Below are 20,015 nucleotides of genomic sequence, written 5' to 3'. Positions count from 1 at the left end.
ATCTTTCCAGGTTGACATGCAGTTTGTAAAGGGATTTAAAAGTAATACTTGAAGAGTTAAACTCTGTAAAAGACCGCAGGGGATTAGAGGAAGAGAAAGCAGCTTTTCCTTGTTGGTATAACTTAATGGTAGATTGCAGCTGTCCCTTGGTAATCCTGCAAATCTCGTTTGGGAGGGGGAACATCTCAGGTTGGCGCTGGCTGTGAGCAGGGGGCAATGGTTGGGTGCATGGCCTACCTTTCCGGGCTGCACGCATCCAGACAGGCCGGCAGTGTGCCCAGCACGCACCACACACCACGAGATGGCAGTGCCTCCGCGCACACCGCTTCTAGACACCGTCTCTGACAACCGCTTTGCTGCCTTCGCAGGCCTGCTGTGAAGCGATATAACCCTGAAGCGTTCCCTACGCCCACACACACCATTGTGTCCTCAGGTGTGCCATCGAGAAGGCATCAGCAGCCTTTTCACAGCCCAAATAAAATCTTTATCCAAGAAACTTTTGCACTTTCCAGGTTTATTAACCTCATCACCAGGTTGTTTTTATCACAGAATCATTTTGTTGGAAAAGACTTTTAAGATCATCGAGTCCAACCATACCTGTCCACCACTAAACCACGTCTCTAAGCACTTCATCTACACGTCTTTTAAATACCTCCAGGGATGGGGACGCCACCACTTCCCTGGGTAGCCCATTCCACTGCCTGATAACCCCTTCAGTGAAGAAATATTTCCTAATATCTAATCTAAACCTCCCCTGGCGCAACTTGAGGCCATTTCCCCTTGCCCTATTGCTTGTTACTTGGAAGAAGAGACCAACACTCATCTTGTTACAACCTCCCTTCAGGAATTTGTAGAGGGCAATAAGGTCTCCCCTCAGCCTCCTCTACTCCAGGATAAACAACCCCAGTTCCCTCAGCCACTCTTCATAAGACTTGTGTTCCACACCCCTCCAAGGGTGCTCCAGGTGTGCCTTTTATACAAATTACCTAAAGAGTGGCTTTGTATATATGCAGAATATCTTCACATAGCCCTTGATTCCAGCTTGTGGCTTACACATTCTGATCCAAAATTGTTGAAAAGTAAAAGTCTTGGAAATGTTAAAGGCATTGGGAGGGATGCAGAGACATTTTGGACAAAGGTCAGGCAGAGTGGGTGGCCGGTGTATTGCTGAGGTTGCTGGAGAACTTTTGAAGGATTAGGTTGGATCTCTGTGAGGTTATTTGTGAGGGTGACTGGAAAGAGATTGAGGCAAAAGGGGGTAACTGGGGAGTTAAGGCAAACTGAACGTGCATGGTAATGGTATATGGGTAAAAACTAGATTGCAGGGTCTGGTAGGAAGGGTGCAGTTGCTGGAGCTGTTGAATTTTTGAGGAGACTGAACGCTGAATGACATCATGGAAAGGTCCTTCATGGTGTACTGGGACCTATCACCTTTCTTTGTCATTATTTCTCCTTCATCCGGATCCTTCATCCAGTGAAGAAAGCTCCCAGTAATAAAGGAAGAGGACATATAGTGAGTTAGGGGTCTTAAAGTCAAATGCAGGCCATCCTGAGAGCTCATCTGGGAAGTGGGAATTGCTGTGTGACACAAGATGGCTGATACAAACACCAAATAAACGATGAAGTTAGGTGGGAGAGAAAGTAAAGGGAAGTAAAGGGAAGAAGAGGTTTCCATAACATAAAGCCTCAGGCCAGATTTTTTTTTGGAAGAAATGTTCCCAGGTCAGCCAAAAGCAGAAGCATAATTCACTCCAACTTTGTTCCTTCCCAAAGGCAGATGAAGTGATATAGATCAATTCCTTTATATGGATAACTCAGTAACGTTTACCACAACTATTTCCTCAATAAAACATTCAGAAGTAGTCAGATAACTGAGCCAATGGTCTTCTCTCAAAGATGGATAGAAGCAGGGTACCACAGACCTATGACTTAGTGCTGGTGTCTTGGAAGGGGAGTGGGGCATTAACTCAGGCTGCAGGATCATACAACGTAAATCTTTTCTTGGCTGAACAGGTCAAAATTGTACATATTCATAGGCTTCAGAACTGTATCCATACTAAACAGAATTATAAGACTATCCTTTTTTTTATAAAGTCTCAAATGAAATATTCAAACTGACATAATTAAAATTTACAAACTCACAACAGTTGTAATTATCATTTGCATTTTATAGATGTACATTATACAAATGTGTTTGCTTCACTATGCTAGGCAAGAAACTTAAACAACACAGGAGCAAGGGTTACTTTTACAAGTAAAATTGATAAGGAGGTGAGAATAGACAAAATGACGCCTTATAGATGACATCTGATTCATTGGGACAGATGGGTTAAATGCCTAATTAATGAAGGACTGATCTAAACCATATTTCTAGAAATCTGGACAATTCATCTCTGGTCTTATAATGGAAGTAGAGATGAAACACCTAAAGTCAACAAAGCTGTTTCCACAAAGTCAAATATCTCCTGGCCTAAATGATTAGCCAAGACTAGAGCAAAACGAGAGACAGGAGCACTACTTAAAGCTAAACTGATAGTGCAGTTCACAGAGAGCCAACATGTACTTGAATGGCCATGGCCTCTAGCAGCGCTTTCAGGTCTGAATGCAGGTCCTCCTGGGAATGGTCCTATCCTGAAAGGAACTATAGCTGTGTCTAGTGTACCTCGTGTGCCCTGTTTTTGCTTTTGGAGAGTTTGAGGTAGAGTCTAACTCAGTCCTGAAGAAAGCAGAAGGCCACCCAAAGAAGTGATGCAAGCACAACATTTGTTCGTCCCATTTTACTAGACCATATTTTGCTTCACTAGACCACACTCCTGTGTTGATAATTCTCACCCATGAAATATCATTGAGTGGAGTGATAATGAGCTGAGAAATGGTGGGCAGGACTGAGGTAATCACAGTGATCACAGCAGATTAGTTGTCAAAGGGAGGTCCCAAAAAAAGCACAAAAGGACAGTTTAATTGTGTATTTCATTGATGGATCAAGCCAGCCTTCAAGGTTATGGCCGCAGAATGTCTGTTCCAGATACATAAGGACCAACATCTGGGAACTAAGACTAGGTCTCTAAATTATTCTGAGCTCAAGGTAGCCCAGCTAGCATACTGTGTTGAGGTTGCTTTATGTTCTTCCTTCATACACACATAATCTGCCTAATGTTCAGCTACTCCGTGTTTTCCATGGACAAGAAAGGGCTTGGGTTCCTCTGGCCTAATTTAATCTCTCTGTTCAACAGGCATGGAAGAAAAAAACCCAAGCAGATAACATAACTTGTTCTTTATTTGCATCACTCTTGAGACACCTTGATATTCCTTTTAAAGGAGGTTGCTGCTCCATTGGTAGGTGCTTAACAAGTTTCTATGTGTAATTCCCATTAAGTCAGCTCAGATTGTCTCAAAACAACTAATAAAACATTGCTAACCATTATCGTAAACTTTTGCCACCACATAACTCTTTCAAATGAAGATTAGGAATAGTGTTGTTGAAAACTGGAAATTTTGGGAAACACTAACAAAGACGTGACAAACACGCTGGGCCTGGGGGGAATTAATGTAGTTCCTTTTTTTCTTGGGTACTAACCTGTTGATTCACACTAGTTCAAGGTCTGGCTTTTTATAACAAAACAAGTGGATTTTATATGCTTAAGGAGAGAGACAACCAGAGTTGTGAGACTAATCTGTACCAGGTGAGAAAAGCAGCTCACATTCAGGACAAGAAATTCGCAGAAGGCTCTTGACATTATGGAAAGCCATAAAGGATCCAAGATGTCCATCTCTTAGGTAGTGTATTACAACATCAAAGCGACTCATCTTGCTAGAAAAGCTCAGACAGAAGTTACACTATTCTGGTACACCGATGTTTTCCTTTTTGGACTGATTCTTTCAAGCAGTGATAACTGAGTGACATAGTTGACTGGACTGTTTTCTCTGGACAAAGTCCCATGTTTGTGTGTGAAGTTCAGGTATTCTTGATACTGCCATTTGCATAGTTGTTTCTTCAGTTCACTCTGAACCTATAGAAAAGCAATTTAAAAACAAAGAATCAGAAAATTAAGACCTAGTGGGCCTGACTACTTAGCCCAGATGCACGAAGGCACCCACATCAATCAGGATTAAGCCTTAATACATTTTTAGAACTTAAACTATGTCCCTATTCACTTTTGAAAATAAACAGACTTGATTTCCAAAATTCAGAGGATGAAGGGGGAGTTTTTGACAGCAGTTTCATTGTTTATTGTTGTAGGTCTGCCTCATAAATATTTCTACCTTTTTATATAATTTCTGTTTTTCCTCATAGTAAATCTTCTGTGCCTCCTTGCTGTGACCTGCTATGTACAACAAGGGTCTTTCTCCAAGCTTTCAATTTCTCCAGGTTGAAATCCCTCTTAAAGACCCCTTACCAACTGTAAGATACTGGATCAACTTGAATACATACTACATTTAAGAAAGGACTCGGAGATCCTCAAAAGCACAGGTAAAACTGGTTTTTTTACCATATGACACACAACTAACAGGTAGATTGAACAACCCTGGAGGTCCATGGCCTGCTGTTGACACTACTGGGACCGGGGTGAGGGGACAGTGGGAAAGTAGGTTCTGTTGCCCTACATAAAGCAACTTATGCTCAAAGCTGGGGAGAGAGAGCAAGTAGGTGCAGGAAACACCCAGTCCTTGCCACCATTCACATGAGCATTCTGCTCCTGTGGATTAATTGCTCGCTGTTGCCTGTTACCTCTGTCCGTGTTCAGCTTCATATCTCTCTGGTTCTCCTGCAAAGGGGATGGCTCACAAAATAATTTACCAATGCCATCCTAAACTAAGAAGTTATGTCAAATCCTTCTAATCACATAGCTGCCATATTCTGGGGCTGTCATTAGTACTGAAAATCTACGACAGTATTATAGTTGTAGCACCAGTAGCACAAACCCACTCCAAATTAAATGCAGAAATAAGCTGTAAGTGAAACTATTAATTCTTACAGGGGACCTATGTATGGATAAATGTGAATTAACTACTTTGAACTTAGGAATTCATCCAGTAATTCTGTTATCTAATCCTCTACTGCATATGGGCTCTACAGCAACACGCAGAAAGGAAGGTGGGACATGTGGAACATCTTGGACATCGGGGCTCCCTGAAAGTCACTGGCAATATTTATCATTGTGGTGGCCCCTATTCTGACTTTATTCTGACATACACAGAGGTGTGTGGATTTTCAAGTATGGACAGAACCTGCCCTCTGGAGCTTTCAGGACTCTAGTAAATAAAAGGGGGCTTCCTCCACTAACCCAGTAATCCAGGACTATCCCAGAAAGCTCAAGGCCCTTGAACACTCCTATGTACCTTATTCCAAAAAACCAGGACAAACAGTACCAGTTTCCTTCCATACACATACCATCCTGCTTGGCAGCAGCACAGTCTCTCACATTGTTGCAGATACTTAACACTGGAGCAACACACACAGAGAAAATATTAGTTTTTATGATTGCAGGGAACCATAACAGATGGAGGAAGGCTCCACTACCAAGTTATAATGAGTGGCCAATCTGCTTCAGAAGCAGTTATCCCTAAGCAGCATGGACACAAGCCAACCCATAACACTTAATCATGGGCCCAGGGATCGCTCTCTACCTGACCCTTTTTCAACACGTAGTAGGTTTGTGTGTTGCAAGATACAATATGCAAGCTATTTAAAGGCTGTTGGCAAGGAGTCTATGTGGACAGAAGGCAGGTGGGAAGTAGAACATTCTGTATTTACAGTTAGTCCTGAAGGCACTCTCTCAGAATGGCACTAGAATGGCCATTATAAATTGTTTTTCTAAGTAACAAACATATTTTAGGCATCATTCATCCTTGGGTAGGATTAATTTTGCCTCCATTTAGACATCTCTATTGAAGCGTTCAGTGTAAGCTAGTGGGGAGACTGAGGCACCATTAGTGGTCATTCTTCTCATCTAACTTACACACTTTCCTGAGGATAAGATGTGTTTTCACATTTTCTCATGGTTCTTGTTTCATGGCTTTTTGGGAAACTGCAGGCAAATTCTGGCAATCCACACGGTATTTACACAAGGAAATCCAGATAACTCTCTTCCTTTCTGTGGGAAGCTGTTAGTTTTTAAAATGTCAGGAAAATGCACTACAGGGAATTAATCCAAATTCTAACAATGTTACAAAGAACAAGAAAGAAAGTTTGAAAAAAAAACTACTGAAAACACACAGGTTGTTCTGGAGAAGGGGAAAGGGAAAGGGTAAGAGAAAAGGAAAGGGAGAGGGAAAGGGAAAAGGAAAGGGAAAGGGAAAAGGAAAGGGAAAAGGAAAAGGAAAGGGAAAGGGAAGAAACTTACTAGGACAAAATAAACCTAAAGAAAGTAAGGAGCATTCCAAGCTTTTCCTCGAGATATCACCATGATAGCTATTGGACATAAAGCAGAAGAAAAGTCCCCTGACAGGAAAGTCACTAACCTAACTAAAGGGTCATTGCTTCAAAGCTTATTTTGTGTCCTTCTGTCAGAACTGTATGAGTATAAATAAAGTCAAAAAGGTACCAGGGGAAAAAAAGAGATATGTGTATTTCATGCTTTCAGCAGCAGATCAAAGCACAAATCTGTTCTGGAAATAGGAAAAAAAAAAAAGAAAAAAAAAAAAAAAAGAGAAAGAGAGGCCCATGAGTTTAAAAGGTTTTGATAATCTTATGTAGTTGCTACTCACCTCTGCATTTGAGAAGCAATATAGAAGAGCAACAACAAAACCCTAGGACAGTGAGGGTAGGGAGAAAAAAGCCAACTGTCAGGATATAAAGCATTGAATCAGAGACAAATATCAGGTTTTATTCAAAATTTGAGTAAGACAACAAAAATACTTATTTTCCATTGTTTCATTGGAATTTAGGTGATGTGGCACTATGTATTTGGTTTTCATAATAGGATTAAATTCCTTAATGGACTGGCAACACTGTATGTATATTATAGCCCTTGTATGGAGACACTGAGGACTAGCTGTTTACTGTATCCCACAAACAAGTTTTTTCCTCAGATAAGGTAGTAGGACCGTCTGTCTTATTCTGGTCTATATTTATGGTAGTGAATAAACTGGGTGAGGACCTGCTCTTGTTTTGCATCTTTACTGCTAAACTATCTGTTTGACTCACAAGACCATGGCTGTGTTCCAAAAACCTGTTGGGAAAGGTCTTGGGTTCATATTCACCCTGAACTACTGTCAGGCATTGTTTGGGAGCCAAGTCATCTCACAGACTGTGCAAACACAGGCAAGCACTGGACAGTGCTAGACTACACGTGTGTTAGCAAAACTGAACAAAGCACAGCCCTGCACACTGACCCTTACTTCCACATGTTGTTAAAATGTCATCATGGTCCACGACACCACTTTGTCTTGGGCCAACAAGTATTTTTCCCAAACAGTGTCCAGCCGTGGTTGAGAGGTAAGCAAAGAAGAGGGATCATTTTCAACACACACGAACATGGACAAGCTGTCGTGGGGTACAAGGGAAAGGGGAAGGAAATAGACCTCAGCTATTTATTACAAAATGTACCATACGTAGGCCCCGGCCCTTTCAAATTCATGATATTTTTCTGAAATGTTATAGCAAAATAAAAGAAACTAAGAAGTATTAAATGACTGATTCATTACTGCTAAAGGGTAAGGGCAGAACAGGATGTTATACATTATCCTCATTTTTTCAATCCTCTTATCATCACCTTTATTGTGTGGAATTAGTTTCAATCAGTTCACCTTAATCCATAGACTGGTCTTCATGGTACTCAGTCATTGCTATTTAATAAAGGTAGATGTATTTTTTATGTGATTATTAATATCAAGTCTGAGTCAGAACTCAAAACTAGTGTGAGATTTCAAATAATAAGGTAAGGGAATGAACAACAGAAAGAGCTTGCGAAGGAGTCAGATGGAATGTGTGTGTTCAATTCAGACACATTATTAAGACCTGCTCTAATAACCAACTTAAAATGTAAAATTCCTGAGAGTGTGGTGTTTCAGCCCAGGCCTCCTAGGACTGATAAACATTTTGTCCAGCTTACCTGAAAAGAACCCAAACCCAGCTCAATATAAAGGCGAGCTTCCAAACCAGTGCTTTCTGGGAAAAATGCAAATACAATGTAGTGCACTCCAAAGAGGGGGATCAAGAGTAATGTGGACTTAGCAAGTCTCCTGGCAAACCAAGAATTAAAGAACACTGTTAGAAATATGGAATTAGTGATAGCAATTATATGTTGAAATAAATGTTAATACAGGGTACGGCTCCAGAATGGAGGCAACTACATCTAACAAAGTTACAGAAAGATTACTTTCTGCCACTCCCACCGTCAACACCTCGTGAACAAAAAAGAAAAAAATAAGCATTTAAGTTTTCTGGATTGACCTTTAAGGGTTCTTCTCCCCACTATACATGTAAAAACAGGGGCACCAAACTAAGTACTCTGATCTACTGTCCTGAGACTAACCTCAATCACATGTAGGTATCCTCCATATAAGTGTCTCAAACTCCAAAACTGTCAATGGAGATCTCATCATCAATGTCCATAGGACCCAATTCAGTTGCTTAAACAATGGTGTGAGAGCCTAGGGTCTTCTGCTTGGCCTTCAGCTCACTCCAGAAGGGCACAGGTTTACGCTAGGTCCTGTGCCATAACTAACAGCCACACCTATGTATCTTAAGACAAGTAAAATAGTTCACTTGAGTCCTCTGACTGCATTGATGACACTCACATTGATTCTGAAGGGGGTCATAAACATGAAGGACTAGGTTCAGTTACCAGAACATCAGCACCATGTTACTGTGAAGAATTTAAAGGAAATTATCTGCATCTTTTCCTATGTGACCATATAGGACTGGAAGCAAGATGGATGCACAACCTGACATTTAATGTTTACACTTTCAAGGTAGGTCCTGTTGGAGTTGTAATACTTTATATTTTACTTTTCTCATTGTCCCCAACACATCCACCTCACCCTCCTCCCCCTGAAGAAAGAGAAAGATGAGATATTTGGGATGAAAAAGAAAGTTTACATTGTTATTTATTCTGGGGATTTCTCTTTCTATTAGTAAAGAGGAGAACATTTTGTGCTCCTGCCCATAAAACTTCTCTTACAGCAGCTAGAATGGGTCAATATCAAAAGACCCAGAAATACTTACACGAAGTGGCTTGAATGGCTCCCTCCTCCCTCTTGAGATTTCAATTTATGGACTAGAGTTCGGATCACATTAATAAATATAATAAAGTTAATCTAAAAAGACAAGACAAAATCTGTAAACTTACTGCAAGTCAAGACACATTTTCAGTTGATACAATTTAACTGAAAATTCTCAGTTATAAGAATTGTACCAGTACAGCCCAGTGAAAATGTGCTCACAGATCAAATCAATAGCATTGGAAATAGTACAATTTTTCCCACCAATATATAGTTATACATAAGGATATGCTGAAAGCTATGTTGAATGAATATAGACCTACATATCTCAATATTGGTTTATGTCTGATATTAAGTCCTAGTATTTGCTGTCAGCACCTAGCAGATCTTACAAGGTCTAAATAGTCCCCCCCTGCTCCCTTCATTGTTTACAACACTGTTACGTTACTGTTTCTTCCCTAAATTTAGATGGAATGAATGTGTGCGTAAGGGTCATTTTTTGTCTTAAGTTTATGTCTTAAGAATGCATTTTAAAAATACACTAGATAAAATTATGTATTTGTTGTATATTATAAGTATTTGTCGTATTAAACCAGCTTCATATTATCTGAGAGTCTTGCCTTTCTTCAGAAATGACTTACAGAGACACAGACAGGACCGTGGTATGTGGAATGGAGGTGTCAAGATGATTCATTATGTCCTAGCATGACTCTAGAAAATACAGTATTTACCCTTTAGGTTGTGATCTGTGGTGGAACAGGACACAATAAAAACAGCAAAAACAACAACAAAACCTTACGTTATACAATAATTAAAAACTATTTGAAATTCAATACCATGGCATGTGCTATTGCTCTTCTCCCAGCTTACTGGAAGGAAACACTAACTTAGCTTTCACATTTCAAAAGATACTCAAGACAAAATGAAAAAAAACATACTAATACAGTTAGCAGAATGGGGCCTTTGATGATCCATAACACCACTCCATTTTCATCATCATCCCAACATCTGAAACAGCAAACAAAACCAGTCATATTGTCTATCCCATGTGACCTTTCACAACATGTGAAATTATTTCTGTCACAGAATAAGAAAGTGATGGATACGAAGTTTTAAATCACTGTTTAAAGGCCCCTGACAGCACTTGTACCCTGATACCTCTCTAGAAGTTTCTGTGCAGCCCAATCTAAGGAAAGTTTATTCAGTAAGAGGCAAAGGTTGAAGAACCAAAGCAAAGTCAAGAAATGCACATTTTTATTTTCAGGCTCTCCTGTTGAAAAAGTGCCTGTTTTACAGGGTACAGATCAGAGACTAAACTACTGTGCATCCACAAATGTGATGACTTTGGGGTCATGAGGAAACAGGAAGGAAAAATCTAGAGCCCTAGTAAAGGTACCCTGAAAGGAGAGGGCAGAATGCACTTTTGGTCCTTGTTGTGAGGATTTCCTGTACTTAATATCAATAACAGTCCAGCTTAACTCCTTCCAGTCAAGTGCCATACATGTTAGGTTATATCATGCTCCCTCTTCCTCTATTTTCCCTCTTTCAGTTTTGTGACACAGGATATTTGGCTCCATGACAATAAAGCTTACAGATGGTGGCTTGTCCCAGCATGTCTGGGTGTAAGGTGTATCACTGCAATGTGAGCAGTGTGAGTTCAGACCAGCTGTGTCTGAAGAACTTGAGTTTCCCATTCACTAGGCTGTTAGGTAAAAGGCGCATAGTTCTGAAACTACAGAATGTTTATATATCTCATATTAGAAGAGCAACCAGATGAATGCAGGATCCGCAATGAGATTCTTCTGACCATGTAGATGTCTTCATCTATTCAAATACATTTCCTTTGCAGCCAAAGGAAATCAGTACAGCAGGACACAATTAATCTCATCTCAAAGTGGACATTTAAAATACATCAGAGAAGTAAACTGAGCAGGTAGGGACTTTGCTGGAAGAGCACCTGAAGTTCAGACACCTTTCAGCCCCCTCTTCAAGTCTGTGAGAACTCATCAGAGCTCTTATTCCTGCTCTCCACCATTCTCTGAACTCTCTCTGTAACTGGAGTATCTTGTGCCAGATTCTTCTGCTACAGATCCAACAGCTAGACCCAGCAATTCTTTGGAAGAGGAGCAGTCGGAAAGGAGGAAATGAACTTTTTCTCACACCTCTCCTGGCTACGAAAAGGAAACACATGATGTGGAAAGGTAGACCACTTCCACTTATGAAACATTACAGTGGAGAACTTTTGCAGATGTATTGCGGTAATATAAAGAAAGGAAAATAGGGTGTGCTAAATGTGGTGGGCCATAGAACTTACTGCTTCTACATCATTAATCTGAGTCCTGAGCAGGCTGGTGTAAAACAGTATCTTTTCCAAATGATCATCCATGTGAAATGACCCGAAGGCCTTCAGAGGAGCTTTTAGTAAACAATCACCTGCTTTATACCTGGCTCTCATATTAAAAAATCAAAGACAAATTAAAAAAAATCAAAGAAATGAAAGAAGAAATTACTTATCAGGACATCATGTGTTTGTTTGGGAGGTACTTATCTGAAGAGATTAGTGTTAGTAATTTATGGCTGATTTCATACAGAAACAGTGATTTTCTTAAAATATAATTATCTCAAGGACTGGACATTAAGAAACTAAATGAAATTTTAATACTTACTATGATATTTCCAGGTTTTGTTACTCCACATATGCACATGAAAATCAAAAGAATTAAAACTATTTTCTCACTTATTTGAGTATGGCGTTTAAAGATTAGAGGAACAACTCTGGAACACTTTTTTTTTGCTTCTCTGTTTTTTATATCTATCTTTTTCCCACCAGAAAATCTAAATACAATACAAAATAGGATGATCTTGGATTCCTTATCCAAGCTCTGACTTACCCGGTATTTTGTCTATGGATTCTTGTGAGGACCCAAGCAAACATCACAGCAGTGGGAGCTCCTGGACAAATCAACATGAAACACACAATATAATTGTTTTGAATACTGTGCCCCATAGAAACTTTATTCCAAGAAGTTTCACAGTGCAGCAGATTGGATGGACATTAAAGGCCCAACAATGGGCCAGACAATTTTAAATAACATTATGAAAGAACTAAACTTGCTGTTCAGGGGGAGAAAAAAAAAAAAAAAGGAAAAGAAAGTCAGAAGAATGAAATTAAAACAAAGGGGAATAGGGGATGCAGGGAAACTAACTCTTCAGAAGTAACAGCTAAGAATTACTTGAAGGTTTGGATGTGAATTACAAGCACTTGTAAAGCTGGAGGAATTATTCATTTAGCTAAAGCTCTTTTATCTTTTGAATTGTGGCCAGCATACACTAGATGGAAGAGTTCACATTTTTGTCCTAAGGAGCTTCTACTAATCAGTGTAGAGCCATCAACTGATAAGCATTTCTTGAAAATTTAGCTAAATCCATGAATTGGTGATTTCTAACCTAACTTTGTCACAGCTTATCCTTCTGCATTTATGACTCAATAATTATTTATTTTTCTTCCTTTTTTTTTTTTTTTTTTTTTTTTAAACAGATCTATAAACTTTGCAATTGCTTTTGCTCTTATTCTGCGTAATGGAATTTCCAAAGACCAACTGACTTTCAAAGCTGCTACAAAAGAGACTGTAATCTGAGCAAGTTACATTTTCACTGATAAATCTATAGAAATATAGGTAATATCTAAGTGTCATTTGAGATCTGTAGGAAAAGCCCAGAAGTTATCCTTCCTAATTTTAGCTCTTTCTTCAAGGCCTTTAAACTGAGACCATATTCAGTTCAAGTTACCTTTTTAATTAATCAAGAGAAATATTTACATCTAAGTTACCCCTGAGATGTCTCTCACTTTCCATTGATTATAGAAGGAGATGAGGGTTACTGTACTATTAATTGAGGTGTACCTTTGTTTTCTCAACTTAGCTGTGATTAGTCAAGGTCTAAGCATTTAGTTTCAGGATTTCATAATTGGAATGGCTCTAAATTAACATCCTCTTTATAAAATTCAGACTTTGAAAATTTAATTACAGAAAAAAAGTCTGAGAATCTGAAGATGAAGGATAAATTACTATGTACTTCAGAATTTTAATTTCACTAAGCCAAAAATGTCATGTAACCACTCAGTTTGCAATCCTCCATTTTAAAATGGCCAAGATTAGAACAAGAATATCTGAGAGTCACAATAAACAATTCTGTCCAGTGAAATAAATTTTATGTATTAAATAATATTTTATGTATGTATTAATATCCTAAAAATCAGAGATTATTTTAATTGATATATAAACTCAAAAGATTACCTAAAGCCAGGTCCCTGAAAAAAATAGAAATTTTTGTTTCCTAGGCCTGAACTCAATGTGATTTAAGATTAATCTACCTAATTCTGCTAACTGAAAGCAAAATGTCACCCAAACTTCTTTAGTCAGTGGAGGAAGGCAACATGTTTCCAGGATGTTACCCAGCCACATTACTCATCTTCTTGAGGACTGGATTAATCATCACCATGGCATGCACACCTCACTCTACTGACTGCAGGAGAAACCTGGAGAGATAGTTTTGATTAGATGGCTAACTTTTAAATTACTGTAGTTGCATGAAATTAAACCCAGTCACAAAGACCAATGCTGTAGTCTTTTGAGTAGGCATATCATAATGCTTCTAGAAATCCATCCTACCCTCTCCTTCAAAGTTTTGAACAGTTAAATATCTAACAAGATAAGAAGAAAAACAGAATAATGGTATGGTTTTGATATAGTAGTACTGGATGAATGGGCAACTTTCATCAGAAAGGTGGCACCTTTGATAGTCACCTTTTAACTCAGATATGAAAGTAAACGGAAATATTAAATAACACAAAGAGGACAGGACTACTCACCCCAGCCAGTGAATATGAACCACCATACATACTGCTTGTCCGAAACAAAAGTCAGCAAAAGCAGTGTTTGCAGGTATATCCCTTCTATAAGAAGCCAGAAGAAATTGGCTAAAATACTGAACTGGAAGAATGCCACAGCAGCCTTACAAGCAACCTGGAAATGCAGAGGAAGAAAAAACCATTAGGTCTACTCTCCATTGTGTCTGGTTTCTCCACAAATATAGGCAAAGCTCAATGTTACCACAGAAGAATGAAGAAATTATTACAAGGTTTCAGTAGGTATGGGATTCCATAATTTCTATCAACTTTACTTCGGTTTTTTGAAAGGGAAACATTGACCCTCTCTTAGAGATGAAATTCTTTACTGGTAGAAACAGTTACAGCTTCATCAGAGTCAACAGACCTGTACCTTATATATCAAAGCTGAATGTAGCCATAGCACTTGGTCTTTGGGTTTCTGTAGTATTGTTTGGTTTAACATTTCAGTTCTACATCAAACTAAAGAGAAACGGCATTAGGAAATCTCCGTGTCCTCTTCAGGCAAAGAAATAAATGTTAAGTCAAGGATAAGAGAGAGGGGTAATTTAGTACCGTTGACATTAGGCAGTGGTCCATAGTTTCATCTGCAAACAAAACAGCATCTTTGGTGAAAACAGCAATTGCTCTCAGGATAAAGGAGACAAACAGGTGCATATGGATGTAATTCCGTGTACAGTGGAATTTTCTGACATGAAAAGAGAAAATAAAAATTATTCTTTACCAAAAATTTCTCATGGTCTCATCAATACTCAGACAGGAATACAGGGTGACTTCAGACACCTTCCAAAGCAAACAAATGATCTGTCACTATTTAAGAAGAAGCTAGGCACAAGGGAGCAGAACTGTTATTATCTGTTTAAGCTAATAAAAGTGCTAGTCTAATTGTCCTTGAATCATCACACATTTAAAGGAGATGCCAGAAGCAGAGAGTAACTGGGATTCTTGGGTTGTATTGCAATAATGCCGTTTAATTTTTCCAAATAGCATTTTTTGTTGAACAAGCTTGCCACAGGCTCTTCAGCCCCTTTCTGGCCAGAAGAAACCAGAGTATTGAATAGGCATCCATCGCGTATTGTGGGATGACTGCCAGAGAAGGAGCTGCCTTACCCTAGACTGCATGTCCACAGTTTGGCCTTGATCTGAAGGAAACTCCTTCAAGGTTTGGACAGATCAGCCTATTGGTCCTGGGTCGCTCTATGACTGATAGGACCTTTGAGGCTGCAAATCCACTCCAGTTAGGAAGCGGCTTCTGTACTCTGCACTCCTATCTGCAGAGTAAGATTAAGGTTTTTGTCCAAGTTCATTGGGACCAATCAAAACCAGGAACCATTTCCTAATATCCAACATCAGCAAACATGACTTTTAAATTTTTTTAAATCTCTTTCTATAGCTCCCAGTTATAGAAGCAATGGTCTTTCACAGAGGGAATGGACAGTTTAGAATTACTACTGGTCCAGGGACATGAGACACTCAGTTTCTGCAGAGTATGCCCTGCTGTGCACTGGAGGAATAGTTATCTCATGTTAATAGTGTTAACAGGCTGGAGTATTTCCAATGTACAGTGTCATTAAAGAGACTAAGATGGACTGGCCAGCCAGCTTTATTGTTTTAACATCTGCAGGGAAATGCCACAACATGAATAGAGAAGGACCCATTGCCATCAATGGTGTTACGTCTGAGAAGGATTTGAAAATAAGAATAAAAAAACCCCCAAAACCAAAAAAACAGAGCGTTTGAGAGGAATTAGGATGAGGCTATCTTAAGACATCTTGAAAAAGAGAACATTATTTTTTTACCTGAATGCAGCAAAGACAATTAGAGCTGTAATGAGTGAAGTCACTGATGCTGCATAGCCAGCAGTGTAGACACGCCAAAATGCAGAGTAATAAGATTTCTGTGAGAAAAAGAAAACACAGACCAATGCTGGTGGTTCTGCAGCATACACGCTAGTGTGTTTATTTCACTAATATAAATTTTCCCTTACTAGTCAGTCCCATCACTTATGTGTTGCTTTGTGTGCTTAAGACCTCATTCAGGTTTTTCCCTCCATCGCTAACACACCTTTTTCCTTTTGAACCCTACATAACCTTACACATGAGACAGGTTCCACAGCCCACAGGCTCATATGAAATAGTGACCTCCGTGAGCACGTTCAACAGGAAAATGTTACTTTTGTTAAGTAACTACATTTTCTTCTCTAAGCACCTAAAGACTCTAGAGCACTGAAGCTTGCTGAAGGGTGACTTGTGAACCTGTCACTTTAGACGTGGGCCAGATTCTACTCTGTTCAGCTCAAAGGACATTTCTGACAGGTTCGATAAGTGTTAATATTCATAAACAGCTGTAGTTAAAAGAGAAATAAAACTTGTATTTTGCAGGTGCAGAAACCGAAACAGTGGGAAACAGTCACATCATACTGTGGCGGTAGGAAAGTCAAAGCGAGGAAAATAGCCTCACGGGCTTTAATTCTTCGGACAAACAGTTCATTTGGACAAAGAGTTCATTTAGACAAGCAGCTGCATACTGTAACACTTTAAATTCTTTATAGTTCATTTGTTTGTTTTGCATTCAAATATCCTGTGTCTCAAGAAAAATGAAGCTTTTTTACATCGTTTTAGTGATGCAAATTTTATTCTGATTCACTACAAGATCACCTAATTATTCAAAATCCCAAGAAACTAAATTAGCTGAGTCCAAGCAAATTTCCTCCTTGCAAATGCAATGGACACTTTGTTCTCTAATTGATCCAAACTCTGTTTATCCAAAAGGCAGCAATTCTAGGTTGAGACAACCGATTAGGAATTTTAAGTAAATCCATTAATAAATAATGCAACCCTGACAACCTAGGAATCATCCTCATGTTTCTGAAATAGTCTTAATCTTTTATACAGCATTTTCAAAACACAGGTGAAAATTAGAAAATCGATTCTTCAACTGAACAATTAAGTATTTTGATGCATTTTATCTGCTTTTGTAGGATAATTAAAAAAACAACACTATATGCAGAAGACATCATAAGTCCTCACTGCAACTACAAAATACAAAACAAGTGGATCTTTTAGAATATAAGTGGGATTCTTCTCACCTACTTCCCTGTGTTTACAATGCAGTAGAGTTTACTGATCTTATCTTCCTTTTACAGACTTTGTGGGTTTGTCTGGAATAACAAACTAAACACAGCCACAACACAGACATGACCTCTTCCTCTGAAATCTTCCATAATGTTAGAATGATAGAATGATAGAATCATAGCATGTGTAGGGTTGGAAGGGACCACTAGTGGTCATCTAGTCCAACCCCCCTGCAGTGAGCAGGGACACTGCTAACTAGATCAGGTTGCTCAGAGCCCCATCCAACCTGGCCTTGAATGTTCCCAGGGATGGGGCCTCCACCACCTCTCTGGGCAACCTGTTCCAGTGTTTTACCACCCTCATTGTAAAAAATTTCTTCCTTACCTCTAGCCTGAACCTACCCTGTTCTAGTTTAAAACCATTTCCCCTTGTCCTAACACAGCTGGCCCTACTAAAAAGATGTTCCACATCTTTCCTATAGGCCCCCTTTAGGTACTGGAAGGCCACAATCAGGTCTCCCCGTAGCCTTCTCTTCTCCAGACTGAACAAGCCCAACTCTCTCAGCCTGTCCTCATAGGAGAGGGGCTCCAGCCCTCGGATCATTTTTGTAGCCCTCCTCTGGACCCGCTCCAACACTTCCATGTCCTTCTTGTGCTGAGGGCTCCAGAGCTGGACGCAGTACTCCAGGTGAGGTCTCACCAGAGCTGAGTAGAGGGGCAGAATCACCTCCCTCGACCTGCTGGCCACGCTTCTCCTGATGCAGCCCAGAGTACGGTTGGCCTTCTGGGCTGCCAGCGCACATTGCCAGCTCATGTCTAGCTTTTCATCCATCAGTACCCCCAAGTCCCTCTCGGCAGGGCTGCTCTCGATAAAATGTAAATATATGTTAAAATGTAAATATAGTCCCTCGCTTGATTTCATCCTAGTGCAGCTACAGGCTATGCCTGGCTTAGCAGAAGCCAGGGACCACTTGGAGAAGGCCACCCTGGTCTGGAAAGTAAAAGAGTTTAGCTCTGTAGGTGAGAGCCATACCATGGCAGCTGGCCCTATGGCAGGAGAGCTATGCATGTATTCTGATACACGGCACCTTACCAGTTCACATGCCTTCTGAACTGTTTGCAGGGTTTCCAGCAAATTTCCAGAAGTTTTTTAAGCATTTATCTTTCTAGCTTCCCCAAGGGGTAAAGAAGTACAAAAATTCTCAGTTTTACAGGTGGGGAATTGAGCTCCAGATATCTGTACTGCCTATTACAGCTGTGCTTGAGTATCTAAGTTCATGGAGGCAAATAGCTGACGCCAATTATGTCTACACTTCCAAAAAATTCAGTTGCCTGAACTAGTACTGCTGTGTTTAAACTTTCATGCCTGAAGAACCAAAACCACTCTCAAGAAGTTATATGAGTCAGTCTTTCATAGGCTGAAGGTAGTGTATTGCTTCTATCAAAATACTGCTATAGGAGGAGGAAGCAGCAATGTACCCCAGGAGCTAGTGCATTTGTACAAGATGTATGAGCCTTGCCCCAGGGCATGAGGGCATGGAGACACTATTCTCTCATGCTGAACTGTCCTATTTAGCAAAGGTCAGAACTCAAGAGGCAGAAGTAGCGAGCACATGCCTGTTAATCAACAACCTTCAGCCATGAGGCTAAGCTCACCACTGATGCAGTGCAAGGCATTCCTATCCTGGGGCCAAGCCAATGATGAGGAACATGGAAGTTTAAATCATATGAAGTTGTGGGTGAAAAAGAAACACTCCTGGAACCTAATTGAGCACCTAATGATGCTCTTCGGATAAGAAAAATAGGGGTTCATTTTCTACTCCACTGAACACCGAAGATAAAGTGTGAAATTACTCAATGGCATCCAGGAGTTCCCTCCTAGAGATGTGCATTGACCACCATGCTATGAAGTTATGGAATCTTTTTCTCTGACTCAAAGAAAATCTGGGAAAACAAGCAACAGAAGGGAACTGAAGGAATTTTCCCTGAAAAATTCTCCACAGATTGTTTGGTAGGGCTTCTCCTGGAGGTGGGTGCATGATGTGGATTCAGATCACTTCTGTCAGAGAACCGAAGTCTTTGTTAGGCAGGACAAGCGAACTAATTGTGAGTCTACTGTTTAACACCAAGAGGAGACAACTGGATAGAGAGGAAAGTGCTACATGCTACTCCTTTGCTTTATATTAAGCCTAATTTGTTAAACAGTCTATAAATATACCTAAAAAGTTTGAGCTTAGCACTAAAGATGGGTAATTACTGGATTCTGACAAGGCTCATATGTTCAGGAGAATCCAACTACTCAGCACACTCAAAAAAGGGCGCTCTGGAGAAGTCCATAAGCAGGAAATAAAAAACTCACCTGATCCTCAGGCCCTTTACTGGAACCTTCATCAAATCCACAGGCAATGGTGTATGGTGGGAATGGTTCTGACCAATATGCCTCCTGTGTACAGTTTCTCTGAAGGAAGCCTTTAACGGTAAAGTATCTCAGAGAATTAATTATAGTGGGGGGGTGTTCTTGAAGTTTTGCAAGAAACAACAGATTTTCTTCCTACTTTGATTCTGAGGTTAGGCATTTACAGGTCTAGTCATGTTCAACAAGATTAGCTACAGAGTCATAATATTCTACAAATCATCTGAAAAGTTGAGACAGGTGTTCCTCCTCATTTCAAGATGCAGTGGAACTTCTACATTTCATATAAGAAATTCATTCCGCAAATTCAATCTTTACACAGAGGAAATCAAATTATGCAGTCTATCCTGCATTTACAACATCATCTGTGCTTGTGGACAAAGTCCTGAGCCACCTGATCTAGTTTTGAAGTTAGATACAATTTTTGAACTTGGTCCCGCTCTGACTAGAGAATCGGA

At 39.8% G+C, this 20,015-nt stretch overlaps 1 protein-coding gene across 1 annotated transcript in view; it reads right to left on the bottom strand.

Moving 5' to 3' along the window:
- Positions 1 to 3,821: 3,821 nt before the first annotated feature.
- Positions 3,822 to 20,015, bottom strand: part of LOC104130954 (vasoactive intestinal polypeptide receptor 1) — a 30,367-nt gene continuing 14,173 nt past the window's right edge. The window contains exons 4-13 of the mRNA XM_009644061.2: positions 19,504 to 19,613; positions 15,871 to 15,968; positions 14,627 to 14,759; positions 14,036 to 14,189; positions 12,057 to 12,117; positions 10,104 to 10,173; positions 9,170 to 9,261; positions 8,055 to 8,184; positions 6,709 to 6,750; positions 3,822 to 4,010 (exon numbers count right to left, since the gene is read on the bottom strand). Of these exons, the coding sequence (XP_009642356.2) occupies positions 3,822 to 4,010; positions 6,709 to 6,750; positions 8,055 to 8,184; positions 9,170 to 9,261; positions 10,104 to 10,173; positions 12,057 to 12,117; positions 14,036 to 14,189; positions 14,627 to 14,759; positions 15,871 to 15,968; positions 19,504 to 19,613 (1,079 nt within the window). The remainder of the gene's footprint in view (positions 4,011 to 6,708; positions 6,751 to 8,054; positions 8,185 to 9,169; positions 9,262 to 10,103; positions 10,174 to 12,056; positions 12,118 to 14,035; positions 14,190 to 14,626; positions 14,760 to 15,870; positions 15,969 to 19,503; positions 19,614 to 20,015) is intronic.

Source organism: Egretta garzetta, unplaced genomic scaffold (assembly GCF_000687185.1).
Source record: "Egretta garzetta isolate BGI_Z169 unplaced genomic scaffold, ASM68718v1 scaffold117, whole genome shotgun sequence".
NCBI classification, from domain to species: Eukaryota; Metazoa; Chordata; class Aves; order Pelecaniformes; family Ardeidae; genus Egretta; species Egretta garzetta.
The sequence above is the reverse complement of the archived record's forward strand: the minus strand, read 5'-3'. Positions and strand labels throughout refer to the sequence as shown.